The 22,214-nt window shown below is 33.5% G+C and overlaps 1 protein-coding gene across 1 annotated transcript; it reads left to right on the top strand.

Moving 5' to 3' along the window:
- The first annotated feature begins 1,878 nt into the window (after positions 1 to 1,878).
- LOC136036095 (traB domain-containing protein-like) lies at positions 1,879 to 16,998 on the top strand. Its single transcript, XM_065718089.1, has 4 exons — positions 1,879 to 1,924; positions 9,917 to 10,157; positions 13,173 to 13,320; positions 16,203 to 16,998. The coding sequence occupies exons 2-4, from the start codon at positions 9,927 to 9,929 to the stop codon at positions 16,760 to 16,762; spliced, it is 939 nt and encodes a 312-aa protein (XP_065574161.1). The 5' UTR covers positions 1,879 to 1,924; positions 9,917 to 9,926; the 3' UTR covers positions 16,763 to 16,998.
- The last annotated feature ends 5,216 nt before the right edge of the window (positions 16,999 to 22,214 follow it).

Below are 22,214 nucleotides of genomic sequence, written 5' to 3'. Positions count from 1 at the left end.
TTAAAGAAGAAATAAACCCAAAACAAACAGAAATTAAGTAAATAATCATAGTGAAAAACATACAACAGGTACTAATATAAATAAATAAATCTTAAAACGAATAAAGCTTAATTTGAATATACCAAACAAGCTTAAAACGAACAAAATTAAATAAATAAACATACCGCAGGCATTAATATAAATGAATCTTCAAAGGAGTAAAACTTAAATTAAATATGCAAATCAAGCTAAAAATGAACAAAATCACTACAAACAAGAGTTTGGGTACTGCCTCCTTCCCTAGCTGTAAAAGTCTAAGCCTATGCGACATCGGCGCTTTTCTGAAAACTATATTTGTCTTGAACAATCTTGGAAAAAGGAATAAAATCAAACGAATATTTGATATAATGATTAAAAGTTCGTCATATTTATTTCACTGTAATTTTATTGTCCTTTTCAATGCTGTAATAGCTGGAAAAGAAAATATTTGTAATGTAATTCGTTTTCAGTGACGCACCAATAAGGCAATAAGCTTTAGACTTTTACAGTTAGGGAAAGGGGCTGTATCCAAACTTGATCATAGAGAAACTATAACTGTCTTGAACAGTCTTGAAAAGTATTAATAAAATTAAATTGAATATTTGAATAGCGATATTAATTGCTCTAAGGTCATTGAATTTCATTTTACTGGAATATTTATGTTTATTGTCAATGTTGTAATAAATACAAAAGAAAATATTTTTAATATAATTCGTTTACAGCCAAGCCCCAATGACGCAGTAGGTTTGTGAAGTAAAATATCATGATTTGTGAAGCAAAATATCGTTAATTAGTTGGTTTTTGGGTGTGGAGGGGTTTGGGCACGGGAAGAGGGCCAGGAACGGGCTCCCATGATTTTTGGAATAAAATATCGTTATATATTTTTTTTTGGGGGGGGGGGGGGTCTGGGGAGTTGTCAGGTCCCAGGATAAATATCATTTAGTTTTTTTTCGGGGGGGTGAGGGGTTCGTGCCATAAAAGTGTGCTCCATGACCAGGGCTCAGTTCCTATGATTTATAACGGACAAGCTTTTAGGGGGGAGGGGATCGGGCCATAGAAGGCCAGAGGTCAACACCCATAAGTTGTGGAATAAAATATCGTTAATTTTTTTTAGGGGTGATGGGTCGGGCCACTGAGGGAGGGCCAGAGGTAAGCTCCCTTAAGTTTATCTAATGAAATATCGTTGACAAGTGTTTTTGAATGGGTAGGGGTTGGGCTTTTTTGATCTTTGAGCTATTTTAAAAACCCTTTCATAACAACTTAAATGCCCTTGGGTACAAATTAAAGCTCTGAGGGGTTTTGTCGACCTTCAATTTTTGTTATTTGATCTTTGAACTATTTTGAACAAAATTGTTATCTCAAAATTTTGTTCGTATTAATTTGGGGAAAAATGACCTTGGGGGGACTAGTTGCCCTCTGATCACTTTTGACTATTAAAAAGGCCACTAGAACTTTCGATTTGTAGTCAAATGAGCCCTTTCTGAAGTTTGTATGCTCATCCCTTCCATAAAAACCATATATTCTCCCAAGATATAAGTTACTGCATATACCCCGGGCACTGGGGGGCTGTGTCGACTCCAAAGTTTTTGTTATCTGATCTTTGAACTGATTTTAACAAAATGGCCATATTCAAATTTTTATCGGATATATTTCAGGTGAAAGGGTATGGGGGATAGTTGCCCTCTGCTCACTTTTGACTCTTAAAAAGTACTAGAACTTCCGATTTCCACTCGAATGAGCCCCCATCCGGGGTTTGGATAATTACCCCTTCAATATGAAGCGGCTCCGGAAAAAAAAAAAATGATAAATAATAAAACATTGAAGTTTATAGCCTTTACATAGGCAACGCTGTTTCGTTGCCGTTGATTATCAAGTCTGCTGAAAAGGCAGAAGAAGAATCAAGGAAGTTGGATTTTGATTAATTTAGTATAATTTTAGTGACTTGTTAGCTGTTTTGCTTTCAGAATCCAGTTTTCAGTCTCTAGTTTTTTTCAAGAATCCAGAGATTTCTTTGTAGGTATCTAGTGATTTCTGTTTCACCTGGTGATCCTCCTAACACAGAAATTGACGAAATTACTGGAGAATTTGAATTACTAAAGCTATTCCTTTAAGTTGAGGTTGGTATATTGTAATACCATTGAATTAAGGTTGGTATATGTAAGAAAATGAACATATCATTATCTTATCTGTTCATTGCTCTATTCTAATACAATTATTGTTGCCATCATAATATGATAATTGCTTCAACCCTGAAATGAAGGTAGCCTAGATATAATCTTTAGGCTGTAAATAATTAAGCCATTCTAGGCTATTTTAAATAAATGGGTAAATATAGAATTAACCCACTAACAAGATAGGTAAGAAATAAACATGTTTAGAATCAGGTATTCATCCTGATACAAGATTAAGAGTTCAAAAGAAGATTAATTTCATTCTGAGTCTAGATACAAGATGTATCAGTAAAATTCTAGTTAATTGACTTCTTGCTATCTCAGAAAGGGTTTATGTTAGGAAAATGAAACTTTCAGGGATGAATTTATAGACTAAAATATGTCCTTTGAAGGTATTTTGAAGCAACTATCTCCACTCCTTCTCCCTCTAGAGGGCCCTGACCTTTGATGACCTTTAAAAATATGTGTTTTATTAAAAGTGAAAGCTTGCAAAATAGATCTTCTGCTTAATTAAAGTACAACAAAATTGTTTTCAGCTTCATAACTTTGCTCAATTATATTTTATAAGGTTTTAAAGATGTGCAAGTATATTTCCTAAATTTTGAAAAAAAAAACATTGATATAGCTCAGAATTTTACTGAAATAACTGGAATTTTATGTTCAGAACTAAAGGCAGAAAAAAAGCAAATAGTAGGCTAGCTGAAAATTAAGGTAGGCTAATTGTTTTGTCAAAATTTCAATAGGTCAATAGGTGTACATGACTACACCTGTCATGTAGGCAAATTTCAGAGCCCTCTAGAGAGAGAAGGAGTGGAGGTGGATACTTTAAAATACCTTCCTAGGACATACTTTAGCCTGTAGACCCATCCCTGAAAGTTTCATTTTTGCAACCTAAACCCTTTCTGAGATAGTAAGAAGTCAATTGACTAGAATTTTACTGTTTGTCTAAATTACACTATGAGAAATCTGGTAAATTTTCAGTTTGTAACATAATGTAGATAGGTTAAAAATGATGGTAATTCTTTTGTTGTTCATATTATTGACCTAAAAATAAAGTGAACATACCATTTGATGCCTTTTTTAAGCTCTTTACAAATGTAATAATCACTTCTGTCACAAATTCAAATTGAAGCACTTTCTGAGCTCTTGAAAATGACCAAAATATTTCTACTTTTTGGGTTAAAAAAGGCTTAAAACATTGTTCTCAAACTTATTGTTTTATTATAAATCCATTTTTCATGCTATATAATCCACAGGCATTGATTTTCCACCATTAAGTTGGAAAAACAAATTTTACAATATTATGCCAGTTCATTCTTCCTGTTAAATTAAGGTATGTGTTTTCAAGAAAATATCAAAATATGAAAGCTGACAGAAGAGGGTGTAGATAAATTTAATACAATTTAAATTCAATAAGATAAGTAACCTATTTAAATTTACAGATATTCAAAATCTCAGCAAATTCAGGTTGTAAAATCAAGTTGTTTGTGGCTACATTTAAATTTTTGCACAAGGATGATGACAGTATTGATTGTCTCAGGTGCATTTTCTTATTTGTTGTTAATCACTAAGTTAGAATAATTCAATTAATTATGATAATTGTTAACATTATTTTTGCTGATTATTGAGTTAATATTAATTTAAGATTAGTAGTAATTTCTATACAAACCTAAGGTTGATATATATTTTTAATATTTCTTAAATTTGTGCTCTGGATATTAAAATTATTGATACACTTCTCAATTTTCTAACTTTTATTCATTTCTTTTTTTTCACATGTTTTATAACATACTAATTTTAGCACTGCTGCAAATGAGTTGGAAAAAAAAGAAATGTGATATCACCACATATAATTTTTTTACTTTCAAATGTCTTCTATTCTCAGGGCTGCTGTCAGACCCCCTGTTTGCACTTTACTTCCTCACCAAATTATGTCTGAATTTGTAACAACTCAATTGCAATCCCTAAAAAAAGAGGAAAGGATGCAACTTCTCTGTAAGCAATAGGAAGGGAAGTTTCCTACATGGCACTAGACTTCCACCAAACAAATCTATCATGTTTGTTATATTCTATATGACTGACATGTGGGAGCATTGTTCAATAATGCTAGAATTTGGGATTAGCACAAGGATAAGTGTGGACTGGAGGTCAATGTGTAGTGTGATGCGTGAGCATTGAATAGGACATTGGAAGTCAATAGGAGGCAAGGGTGTGTTGTCAAAATAGACAAAGGTGTTTTGGTATGATGGAAATATTATAGGGGGAGGCCTCTCAGCCAGGTTTGTGTATTTGGAGGAATGTAGAGGGTGAGCAAGATGAAGTATATAACTCCTCTATTAGATAGTGGTGGGACTCTGAGAAGGGATATAGAAACTCTAATCCCTCTCATTCAAAGATACATAAGGCCAGGTACAATAATTATGAGTGACTGCTTGGCAACTTACTCCAGTCTGTCAGATCTTGGCTTTATTCACCATCAAATAAGTCACTCCAACAACTTTGTTGACCCTGAGGATGTGTCCAGCCACACCTAATGTATTGAGAGGCTGTGGTGCTCTCTGAAGAAAAATTGCATAAGGCTGGGGATGAGGAGTAGGTAGTTTTTGGTGTTTGTTATAGAAAGGCAGTGTGGTCTTGATGTCTTTGTTACATACAAGAGTATGACTACTGCCCATTTCCCAAACAGTAAAAGTATCATTCTCTTACTTGAATTAAATAAAAAAACAAGTTTTTTTTTTTAAACTGAAAGTAAGGAGCAACATTAAAACTTAAAACAAACAGAAAATACTTTGTATATGAAAGGGGCTGCTTCCTCATCAACGCCCCACCCTTCAAGCTAAAGTTTGACTCTTTCTCTCAACTCTACTTTTTGAAACAGTAAAAAACTTTAGCATAAAGAGCAGGGTGTTGATGAGGAAGCAACCCCTTTCATACATAAAGAAATTTCTTTTCGTTTTAAGTTTTAATGTTGCTCCTTACTTTCAGTTAAAAAAAAACTTGTTTTGTTTCTATTTAATTTCTGAACGTTTTTGAATCAATGTATGTTTTGATTTTGGATCTCCAAAGAGGAATAATTAAAACGAAATTTGCATATTTATTTTTTTTGGCTAAATGGCTTTCTCATAGTTTTGATCAAATGATTTTGAGAAAAAAATGAATGTGGGAGAAAGCCTAGTTGCCCTCCAATTTTTTTGTTACTTAAAAAGGCAACTAGGACTTTTAATTTTTTATGAATGTTTTTATTAGTAAAAGATATATGTAACTTATAAATTAGCTTATGTAACAAACTTTCGTATTCTCATGTTTTTATTACATATATGAGTGTGTTCACCCCCTCGTCAGTACCTTGCTCTTTACACTAAAGCGTAAATTTTGTCCCAATTCATTAAGAATGAACCCTGAATCACAAAAGCCATTGAATAAATAGTTGAAATTACAGAAAATACTTTAGCAGAAAGAGGGAGGTATTAGGAGGAGATGAGAACCTCATATGTGTAATAATTTCTGTTCGTTTTAAGTTTTAATGCTGCTCCTTACTTCCAGTTGAAAAAACTTCTTCATATTTATTTTTTCATTGTTTTTTTTTTAAATAATGCTAGAAAATCCTGAGCTTTGTTCATGGAAATTTTCTTCCCCCATGACAAATTCCTCCATGGAAAGTTCCCCCAACATATCTCCTCTTCTGAACCCCTCCCCCAACCAAAAAATCCCCCTGAAAACGTGTGGACACTTCCCAATAACCATTACTATATGTAAGCACTGGTCAAAGTTTGTAACCTGTAGCCCCTCCCATGAGGACTTTGGGGGAGAAAGTTGTCCCCAAAGACATAGTTAGAAGGTTTTTCGACTACGCTGAACAAAATGGCTATCTCAGAATTTTGATCTGTTGACTTTGGGAAAATAATTAGCGTGGGAGGGGGCCTAGGTGACCTCCAATTTTTTGGTCACTTAAAAAAGGCACTAGAACTTTTCATTTCCGTTAGAATGAGTCCTCTCGCAACATTCTAGGACCACTGGATCAATACGATCACCCCTGGGGAAAAAAACACAAAAAAAAACAAACAAATAAACATGCATTTGTGATCTGTCTTCTGGAAAAAAATACAAAATTCTACATTTTTGTAGATAGAAGCTTGAAACATCTACAGCAGGGTTCTCTGATACGCTGAATCTGATGGTATGATTTTCGTTAAGATTCTATGACTTTTAGGGGGTGTTTTCCCCTATTTTCTAAAATAAGGCAAATTTTCTCAGGCTTGTAACTTTTGATGGGTAAGACTAAACTTGATGAAACTTATGTATTTAGAATCAGCATTAAAATGTGATTCTTTTGATGTAGGTATTGGTATCAAAATTCCATATTTTAGAGTTTTGATTAGTATTGAGCTGGGTCGCTCCTTACTACAGTTTGTTACCACAAACTGTTTGATAACCAATTCTCTTAATTAGAATTATCATTCTCTTGCTTAAGTGGCTGCAGAGTTCTGCAAACTTTTAACTTTTTTTTTCTTTATTATAATAATTGGGAGAACAGAATTCAAACACAAGTGAGAATTGGATTAAAGATTGGCTGTTAGACCGCAATCGTTTTCATAGAGTAGGGGTTATGTACTTCTGCTGAATGGTGTCTTCACTACAAACAAGAGTATTGTTACTGCCCATTTCTCTAACGGTAAAAGTATAAGCGCTATTGCGTGTTTGGTGCTTTAAAAAGGAATTATATTACAAATATTGTCTTTTGTTCTCATTTCAACATTGAAAATAAAATGAAAATTGCAGTGAAACCAGACCAGGATTTACCAATAGGCCCACTAGGCCTTGCGGCTTTCACTATTCCTTAAGCTTTGGAGATTTCCCCAAAACTCTTGCAAAAATGGAGCAGCAAAAACGCTTGGGCCTTGAGATGTCAAAGCTTTAAATCCAGCCTGAGTGAAACAAAATCCAGAGCTGGTGAGCTTTTAGCAATTAGTATCATTATATATCCAATATTCGGTTTAATTTATTAGTTCTTACCAGAACTGTTAATTTATTTTGAAAAAAAATGAAATAGGGAATTTTGAAAAACTTGAAACTTTGGCAATCAAAAACGAACAAAAATTAATTAAAAGCAACTTTCCGAAAAAGTCTATATGTATCAAATGCTCAATTTAATTTTATTAGTTTTTGCCAAGACTGTTCAAGACACATATAGTTTTATTTTGGAATGGGAAATCTGAAAAAACTCGAAAATATGGTAATCAAAAACAACAGAAACTAATTTTAAAAAAACTTTCTGAAAAAGAAGTTTTTCAAAGAAAAGTAAAAGTCATATTAAACTTCACATCAGAAGAAATATAAACCTACAATAACTCAAACTCAAAACTACAAACAAGAGTTTGGAAACTGCCCCTTTCCTTAACTGTAAAAGTCTGAAGTCTACTAAGTCATCAGTGCTTTACTGAAAATTAATTATATTACAAATATTGTCTTTACCAGTTATTGCACCATGGAAAATGAAAACAAAACTTCAGTGAAATAAAATCTTGAACTGATGATCTTTCAACAATTAATAGCATTATATATCAAACATTCAGTTTGATTTTATTTGTACTTTTCAAGACTGTTCAAGAAACTAGACGGCTAGTTTTTGACACATGATGGCTAGTCAAGACACATGATGACAGTAGCCAAACGTGGTTCTGAAGTATGGGCGCTCCAAAAAACGGAGGAAGATTTGCTAGATGTTTTCCAGAGAAATTGCCTGCAGATAGGCAAAAACTGACTGACCGTTTTTCAAACAGTAGGCTGTGCAAAAAGTTTGGTTCAATCCCACATTCTAGGGCTATAATGAGAGAAAGGTTGTGATGGCTAGGGCATGTTCTCCAGATGTAGAATGAAGGATCACCAAAGATGTTCTTTCTGACCAACTGTCTAGGGCTAAATGGAAAGAAGTTCATCTGCAGTTGGAGTAGGAGGATGTTATGAAGAAAGATTTCTGGGAAATAGGAGCTTCCTGGGAGGGTGTAAAGAGGGAGGTTTTGGATAGATTGGTTAGAGGAGGAGCATGAGTAGCTCTGTTGGCCTGAGGCGGTATATTACTGCAGTGAGTTGCTAGTAGTAGCAGTAGTAGTATGTTTGAGAACCTTGAATTTTGTTTCGGTTTATGACCCTATGTTGCATTTTTTCCTTCCTGAACTGGGTTAATTAATTTTCCTGCTTAAAGTATTTTAACTTATTTTTGTTTTGTTTTTTGCTTTCTTTTCTCTTCAATTTTTTTGTTCTCCACATTGTTGTTTTTGGTTTTTCTGGGTAATAAATTTATATTATTATTATATTAATGTATTTGAAGTTTTCTAATTTCAAAAGCTATTGAGGAACCACAATCCTCTATTAGATCTTTCCCTCCCTTGCTCTTTCTTATTTATTTATTACTAATTTTTCTGAATGCTTTTGAGTTAGTGTTTGATTAGTATTTGTGTTCCCCCTTCCTTTTCAGGTGGTAGAGTCGTTGTGGGGATGAGTGAAATATATTTACTTGATGATATTTGTATTCTTTTTGTTAAAAATATTGTTTATCTTATTCTGAAATCCAAGAAAATGGAACTAGAACATTTTTATTGCTTTCCGTTTACCATATAGTATCTTAGAAATATATGCAAAATTTAGTTCAATTGTAAGAGCAAAAGTAGCAATAATAGTAGCCTTATAAGTTTCAACTTGGTATCCTTAGTTGTCCATAGTACATTGCTGAGACATTTTACTGACACCTAGTTCTGACATATTGTGTCTTAAAGCAACTGTAAACTGTTCCTGAAGGTTTGTACTTTGTACATTATCCCATTCCTAAGATATCCCACCTTAATATATTGACAACTTAGATGCATCTAAACTATTTTGATTTAGTGCAATAGTAGCAGTGGCAGTAATAGAATTAGTAGCAAAATTGGCAATAATGTTGGTATCGGTGAAAGTGTCTGCTTAATACCCTAAAGTATTGTTAGAATATTGCTAATACAGGAGCCAGCCCCCCCCCCCCCCGCAGAAAATATCCATTTCCCGGGTAATTCGCCAACATGCACTATTGACCAACCACAGAGAAAGTACAAAATAGGTGCCTCAAAATGTTGATAAAATGTCTGATATCAAAAACAGTTTTAGGACAGGGGCTGGTTGGTCTCCAACCACTTCTGACTTACAAAAAAAAGACTAGAACTTTCAATTTCCGATCAAGTGATCATCCTCCAAAATTCCGATGACCAAATGGGGGAGGTTGGGTATTCAGAAGTGGCAGTCACCTCCTATATGGAATAAATTCTGCTAATTATGGGGTTTGATGTTACTCTTTGCTTTCATGCTAATAGTGTAGACCAGAAATATTCTCAGAAACCAAAAGGGATTAGATATCAATTTCTTCCTCTATGCCCTCCACCCCTTCTCATCAGCCTACATAGACACAACCTGTTTCATTTTAATTCAACAACCCCTCAGCATTTACAAGTTCTTCAAAATCCTTTAAATGGGGATGCAACAAAAAGGGTCAAAATGCTTTCCTTGGGTCTTGTTTGTGTTTTAGATCTAATTCCGAAAATTTTATTCATAGCAAATCATTTGTCTTACTTTCTCAAAGGCCACTGCCCTTTGGAGAGGAAGGAGTATATATTGATAATTCAAAAGACCTTACTAGGTATCACGTAGGCTCATTGTTTGAAACAGACCTGTTGTTTTGATTTTCTTCATTTTTTTTGAAGGCCTTTAACAATGACAGAATCACTGCCAGATACTGTGACAAAACTAGTAACTTCTGATGGAGTACCAGTGTTTTTAGTTGGAACTGCCCATTTTAGCAAGGAGTCAATGAATGATGTCACAAGAACTATTCAAGAAGTGAAGCCAAGTATTGTGGTTGTTGAACTTTGCAAAAGTAGGAGCCACATATTGATGTTAGACGAAGAACGACTTCTAAGAGAAGCCGAAAATATCAACTATCAGGTATATTTTTACTAGTTATACAATCAGAAAAATAACTTCTCTTTAATGAAATATTTCTAGTGGTACATTCCATGTGGATGTGTTAGTTTAATATGTATTTATTTCATATTTAATTGAAATTAGCTGCAAATCTGGAACGATTTGTTAGCTCATTCATTAATACGCATTATAAGGTCTATTAAAATATGATTAATTTTAAAAAGTAAGATCTAAAAAATATGAGTACTAATGGTTTAATACTTATTAATTCTCATAAATTTTCTCGTTATCCTCCATTTTTACTGGTTTGAAGATGATTGTATAAGTTAATACACTAAAGACGCTAGTTCACTCTATTCACAAAAAATTAATATGAAGCTAATTTCTGACCATTCCAGCTGTTAATTTGCTCTCCAGAACAAAAAATTAAATTTTTATTAAATATTGTTAACTTTTTGTTGAAACTGGAGTGTGTAGTTTTTATTTTTTATTTAAATTAAAATCTTTCCCTTGAGTATGAAACTAATGATTTTAAATTTAGCATGTGTAATAGGTTTGAGGCATGATAGAATAGATAGTTTTTCAAAAAATTATTTTATTGTACTGTTTCTCCTTGAAATTGACCCTAAAGAAGGAAATATAAATTAGTTCACTAATAAACAGGTTTAAGTAAATGAGGAATAAAACTGAGTTTTATTAGAATTTGTTGTTTTGGAAAAGCCCTGTTTTTCTTAGCATTATTAATTCTTACATATTCTAATATTGCGAAGAAGTTCGGAAGTGCTTGCCAATAAGATAGTGGGTATATTCTAGGTGGTTTAGTACGTATTTACTTCAAATGTAATACGAATTAACTGCAAACCTAGAACAATTTATTAACTAATACTTTAAAACGCATTAAAATGATAATTAAAATGCGAGTAATTCTAATGAGTAATGAGTAAAATATGAAACATATTTGCGTTAATGCCTTGATACCAATGAATTCTTATAACTTTGGTCATTTGTACCATTTTTATTAATCTCATGATAATTACGCAAAAATTAATTCACTAGTATTAATTAATTAATACTTGTATTGAAAATTAATAATTAATTAAAAAATTAAAATTTTAAATTTAATAAATTTAAATTTAATAAAAATAATTAAAAAAATTAAAATTGTAAAAAAATACTTGTATTGATCCTAGTATTAAAAATTAATACTTAGTAAAATTTTTGATTGTTCCAGGAGTTAATTTGCTTTCACGTGGAACGCAAAATTAAATTTTTATTAAATATTATTCACTTTTTGTCAAAGCTGGAATGTACTCAGTATTTATTCAAGGCTCTACTAAAAAAAGAAAAATCACGGTTTGTTTTATTAACCCTGCCTCGGAACACCTACATATATGTTCCAAGGCCATGCACCATGGGGCGAACAAGCACTAATTCCTTTTTTTCTTCAAATTGAGGATTCAAGCTGCTAAATTTCTAGCTTATAGTCTTAATGATAGTAAGTAAGTTTTGTTTAAAAAAAATTAATTGTAAGAAGTTCAGAATGGTTTTCACTGGGGTGAGCTGCATAATATTTTACTGAAAAAGATACTGAAGTTTGATAATACTTTGGCTGTGATACAAAAGGTGCCGCTGCTGAATCCAGAGGACATTTGTTTCAGCTTTTGCTTTCATTCTTTCAAATTACCACTTCTGTTTTTTACACTGCAGTAGTTTTGTAAATTGTTTTACTGTGTGATTATTTCCACACAAGATTTTGCCACCATACCAATTTCCTAAGTATTGAAAAAAAGCACTTATCCTGTGCTGTTTTTTTTTTTTTTTTGCATATAAAAGACTAGTAAACTAAGCTCGAAAGCAAATTAGCCTCGTAGGCTTGTAGTTTCTTGATCTATAATTTCAAGATCTCAATGCCAAAATATATACTTCTTTTTTTTTTACTAAGAAGTCATAAATCTTCAAAAAATTATTTTTATGTGACTATTTTCTTCGTATTTCATCATTGTCTAAAAAGTGAGGCAGTGTATAATTAGTTGTTGAATTTAAGCTTGACTGTAGCAACGCCCGTGACCTTGACAAAACCTTGAAGGATTTTTTTTTTCATGAACGTAAACAAATTTCCTTGTGTCTATTTTTAGTTTTATTCTTTTGCATGTTATGTTTAATTTCTTTTGTATCATGAAAAATAAATTAAGATAAATTTTGAAAAATAATGGTGACCAATAATAAAACAAACATAACTAATTACATCGCTTGAAAGTACTATTTATTGGATGTAAATCTGACAAAAAGCGGAATAGTCCGTTGTTTTATTTTTAGCTCATTTTGTTTATAAAATTATTTTTCTCGTTTTGCTCTCTAAGTAAAGTCTTAGAGAAGGGGCATGGAAGAATGCACGGGATATTTGCACACGACAATGTAATTTTTTCATATACTCCCGAGAGAAGACCTTTGGATTTCCCCTGGAAAAGTTATCATCCGAACAGGATGAAGCCTTAGCCCCCCCCCAAGAGGGTTGGACCTATCTATCTAAAACGAATATCTCTTTTGATGTATTCTATATCACCACAAATTTAATTATTGTCTGGTCTTGGTGAGCTGGAACAGGATCCTTGGTTGAATTTATTTAAGGAAAATGACTCAGGGATCCTTGGATCCATAATTTGTTTAGAACCAACTTACCAGTTATTAAAAGTTCATAGGTAAAATTAAACAAAAAGAAAGAGAAATAAAATTAGAAAATGGTGTTGATGTGTAAGGTTCTACTTAGTTTATTATTACCTGGTCGAACAACAGTTATTCAATTAACAGAGGTCAGTGAATAATTTGCCAACAACAACAAAAAATATGTTTTTATGACACATTTTGTCATAATCTTCTTAGCACAAACTCCGCATTGTGTGTAGAAATTTGCATTTCTAAATTATAGATATAACAGCAAATTACAAAAAAAAATGAAAATTTTAAAAATTACATTTTAATGTGTTCTTCATTGACTGGTTCATTTGTTTTCATGGTGGTATGATATTAATATTACAGGTGATATCACATTCAATCAAGAGACATGGGGTATTCAAGGGTCTTGTCTATATTTTATTCCTGAAAGTATCTGCACAAACAACGAAAATGCTTGGAATGGCACCTGGTGGAGAATTTCGTGTTGCCGTTCATGAAGCGAATCAAATTCGTAAGGCACATTGAATTATTATTCTTTTTTTGTTTATCGACTACATACTAACTTATTGCTATGATCTTGGTGTGGTCAGAAGACTCCAAGGAAGAGTGGTCTCCTTTTTTGGCAAAAGTGCATGGCACTAGGCTGCAAAAAAGGTAGGGCCTGGTGCATCACTAGTCAACTATTTACTTAGATTTTCTCCTTAGTGTTGTGTCTATTGAGCTTCATTTTAAAGCAGTTAGTAGACGAATTGAAAGGGATAACTTTCTTCAGGAAACCATTCCAAGGGGAGTTGTAACGTATTACAAAGCTGCTCTTCAACTGCACAGTTTGTGGCGTCTCCTCCTGTAGACAACCCAGCCTTGCCATGTTTCTGTGTGGTTGCCGAATTGGCTTGGTATACGGCAGTATAAGCACAGGCAATTCGTCATAGGGAAGGTAGTGGATATAATTGTAAAAAACAGCCTTTGACGCCATATCAAATCGCCTGCTGAGAGAATGTAAAGCTACTTGATTTCTACTACAACTCACCCTTGAGGTCCTATTGTGGATCCTCTGGAGTGGTGCCAGTAGGGTATTAGGAACCCTTCCGCGAAAAGCAAGGTTATGTGACAAGCTTGCTACTTGTCTTTGTAAAAAGACCCAGCAGCTGAAACGTCGATTTGATGCCCTGTGTTTCAGCAATGTCTGTGGAGGATATTTTATCCTGCAAAAAGTGGGCATCCGTACGTGGGAATAGGCTTAATTTATGACTTGTACAGAAGGATAATCAAGCTGGATCGTAACCGAATCTTAGAAAAAAGAATCGCACCAACTTTCTCCCGTAGTAGGATCGATCCTGGTCGGTATATGCGCCCCAAAAAAGGTCTGAGGAGACAATAATTTTCAAGCGACGAAAAAATGGTCTGAAAGAAAAATTATAATCTGTTAGTGCTTCTCCCTTTGGGTTTCCGTAATGAAAGAAATGAGGCGAATATTGTGTAGGGAGGCGAATTTTGATAATTTTCAAAAACGTTCGTTTCAGATTGACTCCTACCAGAATATAAAATTATTTTACAAAAGAATACTATTCAAAATTTTCCCCTGAGACCCTGATGATATTTTCAGCTATCTAAATTTTCATTTTTACAGGGACCATCTTCAGGAACATTTGTGTAATAGTGTCTTTATGCGTGGAATCCATTTTATGGCGGGCAAAAATGGTGATAATCAGCTGACTTTGGTAAAAAAAAATCCCGAAGATTTTGGTTTCTATGAATATTCCTTCAAAAAAAAAAAAAATGGGAATACTATGGCCCTTTTAGACCAATATGTCCAAATAAAGAGACTTATTGTGGATGTATTTATGCCTTGATGTTCGTACAACATTCCTATTTTTTCCATTTTCTTTTTATAATCTAAAAGTGGCTCTCCTAAAGATCTAATATATTTCACGAAAATCCTGTATTTTCCAGAACTTTCGTTTGTTTTATTATAATTTTCGTTTGTCTTATTGCTTATGAATAAATTAAATTAACAAAAAGCGTAAATGATTGTGGCTGATCAATCAAAAGGATTGTAATTTTGAGATTATTGGGCCTAATTTACATGGTGATAACTTCCACCGTTAATAAACCTGACTATTTGAAATTTTGCTTCGGCGTCATTTTGAAAGCATTAGTGTATATATTTTTCTTTTTCCGAGGGTTATCATCTCTACCTGGTGGTCGTAAAAGAGGCGTGGGTGCTTACCTCGAATTGTAATTTTGGGATCTAATTCATAAATACATCCAAAGACCACACTGGCTATGTATTCATAAATACATCCAAAGACGCCACTGGCTATATATATATATATATATATATATATATATATATATATATATATATATATATATATATATATATATATATATATATATCTATATATATATATATATATATATATATATATATATATATATATATATATATATATATATATATATATATATATATATATATATCTATATATATATATATATATATATATATATATATATATATATATATATATATATATATATAACCGAGAAAACGAGAGAGTAATATCTGCCAGTGGACAGAAGAGGAGTGAAGAAGACGAAAGTAGATATTTCGGCATGGACCTCCGATAAGCTGTCTTCAGTGCTAAAATCAAAGGAGAAGAAAAACTAACCTTTTGAAGTAAACTAAAACATTTCAGAAGAAATACTGAATCAAACAAACAAAATACCAAGCCAGAATAAATAAAAAGGTATTCACCAATTAATCATATAATCTATATAATTAAATAGTTTATTTAACTTTATTATCTAGTTCACATATTTAATTTCATGGTTAGGAAATTTTTATGGCTAGAATATGGTGTGCAGCAGAGCTAATCTTCTGGACTTTCAAGTCCAAATTAACCCAAAAAGATTCAAATTCATGTTAAAAAATTATTTTTATCAATTGCGTTACAATTACAGCTATTTTTGCGTTAAAGTGTCTACACTACCTTTTTTTAATATTTAAGTGTGTAAGGGTTGTGAGGCTAGTGTAGAATATCTAAACAGAAAAACAGATATACTGACATTGAACAAGATTCCAACTTGACAACTCAATTTTGAACTTTATTAGTAATAATTCTGCAACAAAAGCACGCCAGTGCGAATAACGCAAAAGTTACTTGGACACTTAGATAAAAACAAAAATCAACTGAAAAAAATCGATATTAGCTTTGCTGTATCCAACTGTGAAGAACTGAGAAAACAGGTTCACATATAAAGAAAAAAAGAACTATGACACGGCAAAATCTTGTGATAAGCATACAATTACATTTTCTTTTTTCTTTAAGATTTTCCTATTGTATCTATTCTTATTTATTTATATTATTTTGATTTTTGGTCCCCCAGAATCTCCTATATTCCTTGGAGATCGGCGAATCGAAGTCACAATACAAAGAGCGTTATCAGCATGTTCTTTATGGCAAAAACTGAAAATATTCTGGCAACTTCTGTTTTTCAACGAGTCTCTCACACAAGAAGAAGTAGAAAAGTGTAAGAAGAAAGATATTCTCCAGGAGCTACTTGAAGAAATGGCTGGGGAATTTCCGGAAATGACTAGAGTTTTCTTAAACGAAAGAGATAGATATCTTGCGTTGTCGATGCAGTCAGCAGCTCGTTCAGTAAAAAACCTTCCCGTTGTTGATCCCTCAAAAACACGGAGCGTTGTTGGGGTTGTTGGGATTGGTCATGTAAGTGGAATAGCTAAAGTATGGAATGATGTAAAGTTTGATGAACTCTCAGAATTAGAAAGAATATATCCGCCATCGAGAGCTAGCAGAATTATAAAGTTTTCATTGAAATTTACTTTTGCAGTGGGAGCAGGGTACTTAGTATACAGAATTTTGCCTCTCCAAAAGGTTGGTGAGCGTATTGGGCACTTAAAGCCTCATCTGAAATACTTTTGGTGAATATTTTTTTCATGTGCAGTATAGCCTTATTTATATATCAGACCCATCCCCAAACAAAGATTAAAATTCCCTTTTTTCTCAGTACCTTTTTAACCCTGCATTCAATAAGCTTATTACAATTGGTTTCGTTTTTGGCATTCAATAGGTAATGGTAATTATTGAATCGTTTTCAAAAGCGCTTATTGAAACTTATTAAATTAATTATTTGCTTCCTGTTATTCAGAGCTCAATAAGCTGCAACCTGTTCTTTAGTAAATAAAAAATTCTTGGCGTATTTATCTATCAGGATAAATTGAAAATCTTTCTTGAAAGGTGCTCTTGGGCTGCGAGATGTTTAAAGCTAATGACTTTTTTCATATTCAACTGTATTTTTTAGTATAGGAATTTAATAGACGCATAGAGGCGGAAACTTAAGGTACTAGTTGACCGTTTTTTTAATTGTCAAATTACACGCGTAAAATTAATCTGCTGTCAAAAAGATGCCCAACATACTAATATGTAGTTTTGATTAATTACTATAAGCTGCATTGAAGATAGGGTTAGGGTCAATTAATGACTCATTTATTAGTTATTTCATGGATAATTTGAATATTTTCTATATGTTTTTCGAAGTTTGTGAGAATTTATGATGACTTTCAGCTTTGATATATATATATATATTAAGAGTAAAGGCTTTTTGCTATATATAATCGATGAAACGGTTAATTGGGGCCATTATTATCACATCTCAACTACTGATATTTTGGGTGCAGGTGAGTTCAACTAGTTGAAAATTTGATTTTTAGTTATTAGGTATTCCGAAAGGGGCACTCATACTTGTAAATAAGTTCCTTGAGTTCATTGGTTGACCGTCTTGGTCTAAAGAACCGTTATCTTTGAACTAAAGTGTTCGTGGTTCCCTCTCCAACATAGTTAAAAATACCTCTGCCGCTGCTGCCAAACATTATGGAAAATTGATAAGAAATTAATTAAGATTTTGTCCCTGAGAAAAGAAACAACGCCATCTAGTATAACACGGCAAAATCACAAACAGAAATATAAGAAGGTAGATCATGTGCTAGTCACATTATTATTACTGTTGCTTTTATCTTGCTTCACATTGGGCTGAAGATTAAGAGACCTTCATTTGCAAAAGGACATAAGAGGGATTAGTGGCTTTTACATATTTTCTAATTTGGCATGCCTAATGGCTTGTTTCTTAAACTTCTGAAGTAACTTCATCAAAGGAAAACTGTTCGAGAACTCGATTAATTTTATCTTTAGGAGGGGTGGAATAATAATAATAATAGCCTTAAGTTTTTGATCACACTAGAAAAAAAGAAAAAAAAAACTTTTCAAACTCCTATTGACTACAATCCAATTTTTTGCATAGAAAAACTCTAACTCTCACATGTAAATATAGAAGCTAAGTGCTATGTTGGCTGTTTTCATGTTATATTGCCTTATTTTCTTTTTAATGTTGAAGATGGTAATATTTTTCTGTTTTTGGATCGGATTTTGAAATAAAATATAATTTTGTACCTCTTAAACTTAGCTATAAAGTTGAAGGGTTAGAACTGTTCATCATCTTTATGTAGTTTTTATCCTTTAACATTGGCAGGTACTAAATTCGTCTCCAAGTATCTGTTCGATCATAAATGGAAATTGGTTGGTAATATTTTTCGACTGTATAAGACTTATAAAACTCTTTAGAGGCTTATCAGGCAAAAAAGCCTTCCTTAACTGCGTCAAAACGTGAATATTATGCAGCATTATATGATTCATGAATGTTGCTATTGAAAAAGACATAGAGGACATGTTGTGTTCCTCGTGTGCTTGCCTTGCGGCTGACGCTCTCAATAAAGTGTGCTAATTATTTCTTCCATTTGCAGCTTTTCAAGATACGTCAAACGGTGCAACCAAAAAGAAAAAAAATCTTGATTTTGTTAAAAAGGAATTGTAAAAAAAAGCACATAATTTGTTTTAATCTAAAAGAATCTTCTGCATCTTGGGTGATATCTATTGCATGTAACTTTTCTATTAGTCTCTAATTTCCATCTTTGTGAAATATTTCTACTTTAGTCTTTGTAAGTTAAATCAAGAAAATCCAAAAACAAATAATAAAAGATGTGTAAAATGGAACCATGGTGTTTGGTTTCAGTTTCGCTGACATTGGTTTCAGGATCCGCTGACATTGGGGGGAGTTGGAGGAGGAAACCAAAAGTGTTGGAAAGTGCTTGGAAGTCTTGGAAAGTCCTAGATACGTGATTGACATAACCAGACCGGATTGGTTCTCTTTGGGGAGCTGGAGGGGGGGGGGGTAATTTGGAAAAATTAGAAAAAATGAGGTATTTTTAACTTACGACGGGTGATCACATCTTAATGAATATTGATATTTAAAAGGACCTCGTGTCTCAGAGCTCTTTTTTTAAATCCCGACCGGATCTGGCTGCATTGGGGGAAGTGGGAGGGGAAACAGGAAATCTTGGAAAACGCTTAGAGTGTAGAGATCGGGATGAAACTTGGTGGAATGAATAAGCACATGTTCTAGATATGTTATTGACACAACCAAACCGGATCCGCTCCTTTTGTGGGAGTTAGGGGCGATTTGCTGGTTTGGGTTCTTCCAGATAAGCTAGGACGATGAAAGTTGGCAGGTGTATCAGGGCCCAGACTATATTAAATTAGAAATAGTCTCTTCCCCGATTCCACCATCCTTGGGGGGAGAGGAGTATAATTGAGAAGAGTTTTATTTGCCCATAAAATAAATGATTTTTTTTAGGTATGGCTTGTGGTCTAGTGGTATGATTCTCGCTTAGAGTGTCAGAGGCTTCAGGTTCGAATCCTGGACCACCGCAATTTTTACATGGAGGAAACCCGAAACTATATACATGATCAATATAGCAATCGCTGAAAGTTGGTAGGCATATCAGGGACCCGACCAGATTAAATTAGAAATAGTCGCTTCGCCGATTCGACCATCTGGGGGGCAGTGGAAGGACGGTCAATTCGGAAAAATGAGGTATTTTTAACTTACGAACGGGTTACCAGATCTTAATAATACTTGATATTTAGAAGGAACTTGTGTCTCAGAGCTCTTGTTTAAAATCCCGACCTGGGATTTTATTTATCTGGTGGCATTAGGGGGAGTTGGAGGGGAAACCGGAAATCTTGGAAAATGCTTAGAGTGGAGAGATCGCAATGAAACTTGTTGGGAAGAAGCTCTTGGCTTCTTTGCCTTCTTCTTTGCGATTTTTTGTTTTGTGGTGTTTGGTCATGTGCTCGAATAAAAGGATTTTATGGTTTGAGTAACTGGAGCGGCTTAACAGGGTCATGGACCGAGCACCTATTCCCAACTTAATAAATTTAGACACCTTACACTTCTTTCAGCTCGTGATTATTCAGTGAATTGTCCTGTATGATGAAACAAGTATCCTAAACCCAAATATGATAAGCATGTAATTTATGCTTGGTGATTGATTTCCACTAATATTTGTATGCACCGATTTTTAAACTCTATAACTACAAATTAGGGATCAATATTGTAATATGAGCATCCTACAACAAAACACAACATGTAGCCTACAGTTTTCACAACGAATTTATCTTTCTACCACAGTTTGTATCTCAAAACTTTTTAGCTTCTTGGTTACATGTCAATTTTAAATGCAGAAACTTTGTAATCAAAATATAGAAGTATATGTCATTATCTGGACAATATATCTATGTACCATTTCTTGAAACATATGTTTTAGCATTCTATTTCACTCCCCCCTCCCTTAAAAAATTGTAATATATGCAACGCTTTAGAATAAAATGGTTGTTTTTTGGCGTAAAATAAGAGGTATTAATGCTAAGCCGGGGCAAGACCACTTTGGTTAATTAGAAGAGAGAGGCACTAGAACTTGAAATATCTGTTCGTATGAGCCCTTTCCCAGTATTATACGAAGATTGTCCGAAGCCATTACTCTTGGTGAAGTAAGACAACTAAACACAGACATGAAATGTCGTATTCTTGTCGATAGAGGCTTGAAATCTTGTGGCATGATCTTTTGTGATGTAGCGGAGCCTGCAAGTAGGCCGAGTAACTTTCTTTTATCGGTTTGAAATTTACATCGACAAGTCTGTGGTAAAAGGGATTCTACTATAGAAAACATTGGATCTCCTAAAAATGTGACCGGAAAAAGCGCCAAAAGACTTGTTTGATCAGGTTGAAATTTCTATCTTTCAGTTGAAGTTAATAACTCTTTGGGCCAAGGGGACCCCAACAAACAAAAAAAGAACATGGGTTTCCCTGAAACGGAGCCAAGATTTGTTTTCCCCAACGGGTTGTAAACTACATCCATAAGTCTGTGTCAAGAGAACACTAGTATAGAAACAAATGTTCTAGTGGGTGGCACGGACTCCTGAAAACGGGCAAATAATTATTTTTTTAAGCTTGAACCTTTCTTTGATCGTTCCTTAGGCTAAAGGGGCTGTTTTTTTTGGGGGGAGTTTGATTGTTGATGGGGGGGATAAGCCGAAAAAGCTTTTGTCTCGGATCAGTCTAAAACTTGCAATCGTAAATACCTGGAACCTAATGTAAAAACCAAATAGGCTGATAAATTTGCAACTTGGTCCCAAAAAGGACCGGATTTTTTTTTCTCTCGGATTGAAACTTACATCCTAAGTCCTTGACCCCCCCACAAAAACAAAGCACCAAATAAAAACAAATGTATAGGTTCACCTGAAGAAAGGACCAAAACACTTCAAACAGCTTAAAACACATTTGTAAGCCCCAGGGTCAAAGTGATCTCAATGCGCAGTAGAAATTAGAATAGTAAATTTACTTCGTCCAAAAGTACAGCAAAAGTTTGTTTATCGGCTGTTTTATTCGGCATTTACTGCTCAAACCATAATGTCTGAGCCGACCGGAGACATAATACTTTTGGGTGTCACGAATCTCTTATGCCCTTGTCACATTTTAGTCCAACATATCGATAAATTCAAAATCGTGCACGACTACAGTGCCGATTATGGATCGCGTATGAAATACCTTAAATTCAACAATGTTCAGCTCTCAAGGGAAAAAATTGGGATTGACGAATTAAATTTATGGCTTAAACCGTAGTTTTACTGAAATTAGGAGGAATGGAAGCTTAGAAATAGCTGTTTTTATACCTGTAATGTCGATCTGGCAAAGATACAAGGTAGTATTGTAGCCAATAGTTGGGAGCAAATTGATGCGGAAAAATACTTTTCAAACCAATATCTTGTCATTTCGATTTTCTGCTTTTCCTGAACAAATGTGACATAAAAATCGAGAAAAAACGCATGTCAGTTATTGATCTTAGCTTTTCCTATTGACAGTTATGGTTTGGGCGTTGTTCTTTCAATCAGCCTGTCCCAAAAGTAACTACTTGATGTAAAATATTTTGTTCAAACAAAAATTAAATGATATATTTAGTTCTATGAAGAGTGAATCGAAAACTTA

Source organism: Artemia franciscana, chromosome 15, assembly GCF_032884065.1.
Source record: "Artemia franciscana chromosome 15, ASM3288406v1, whole genome shotgun sequence".
NCBI classification, from domain to species: domain Eukaryota; kingdom Metazoa; phylum Arthropoda; class Branchiopoda; order Anostraca; family Artemiidae; genus Artemia; species Artemia franciscana.
This window is presented reverse-complemented; position numbering and strand designations above follow the sequence as displayed.

What these genes read in the sequence shown, in the direction of transcription:
- LOC136036095 (XM_065718089.1), top strand. Translation starts at nt 9,927, where the DNA reads ATGACAGAATCACTGCCAGATACTGTGACAAAACTAGTAACTTCTGAT. An exon ending in CCGAAAATATCAACTATCAG is followed by an intron (nt 10,158 to 13,172) that starts GTATATTTTTAC and finishes TTAATATTACAG; the next exon opens with GTGATATCACATTCAATCAA. An exon ending in TCATGAAGCGAATCAAATTC is followed by an intron (nt 13,321 to 16,202) that starts GTAAGGCACATT and finishes TTGGTCCCCCAG; the next exon opens with AATCTCCTATATTCCTTGGA.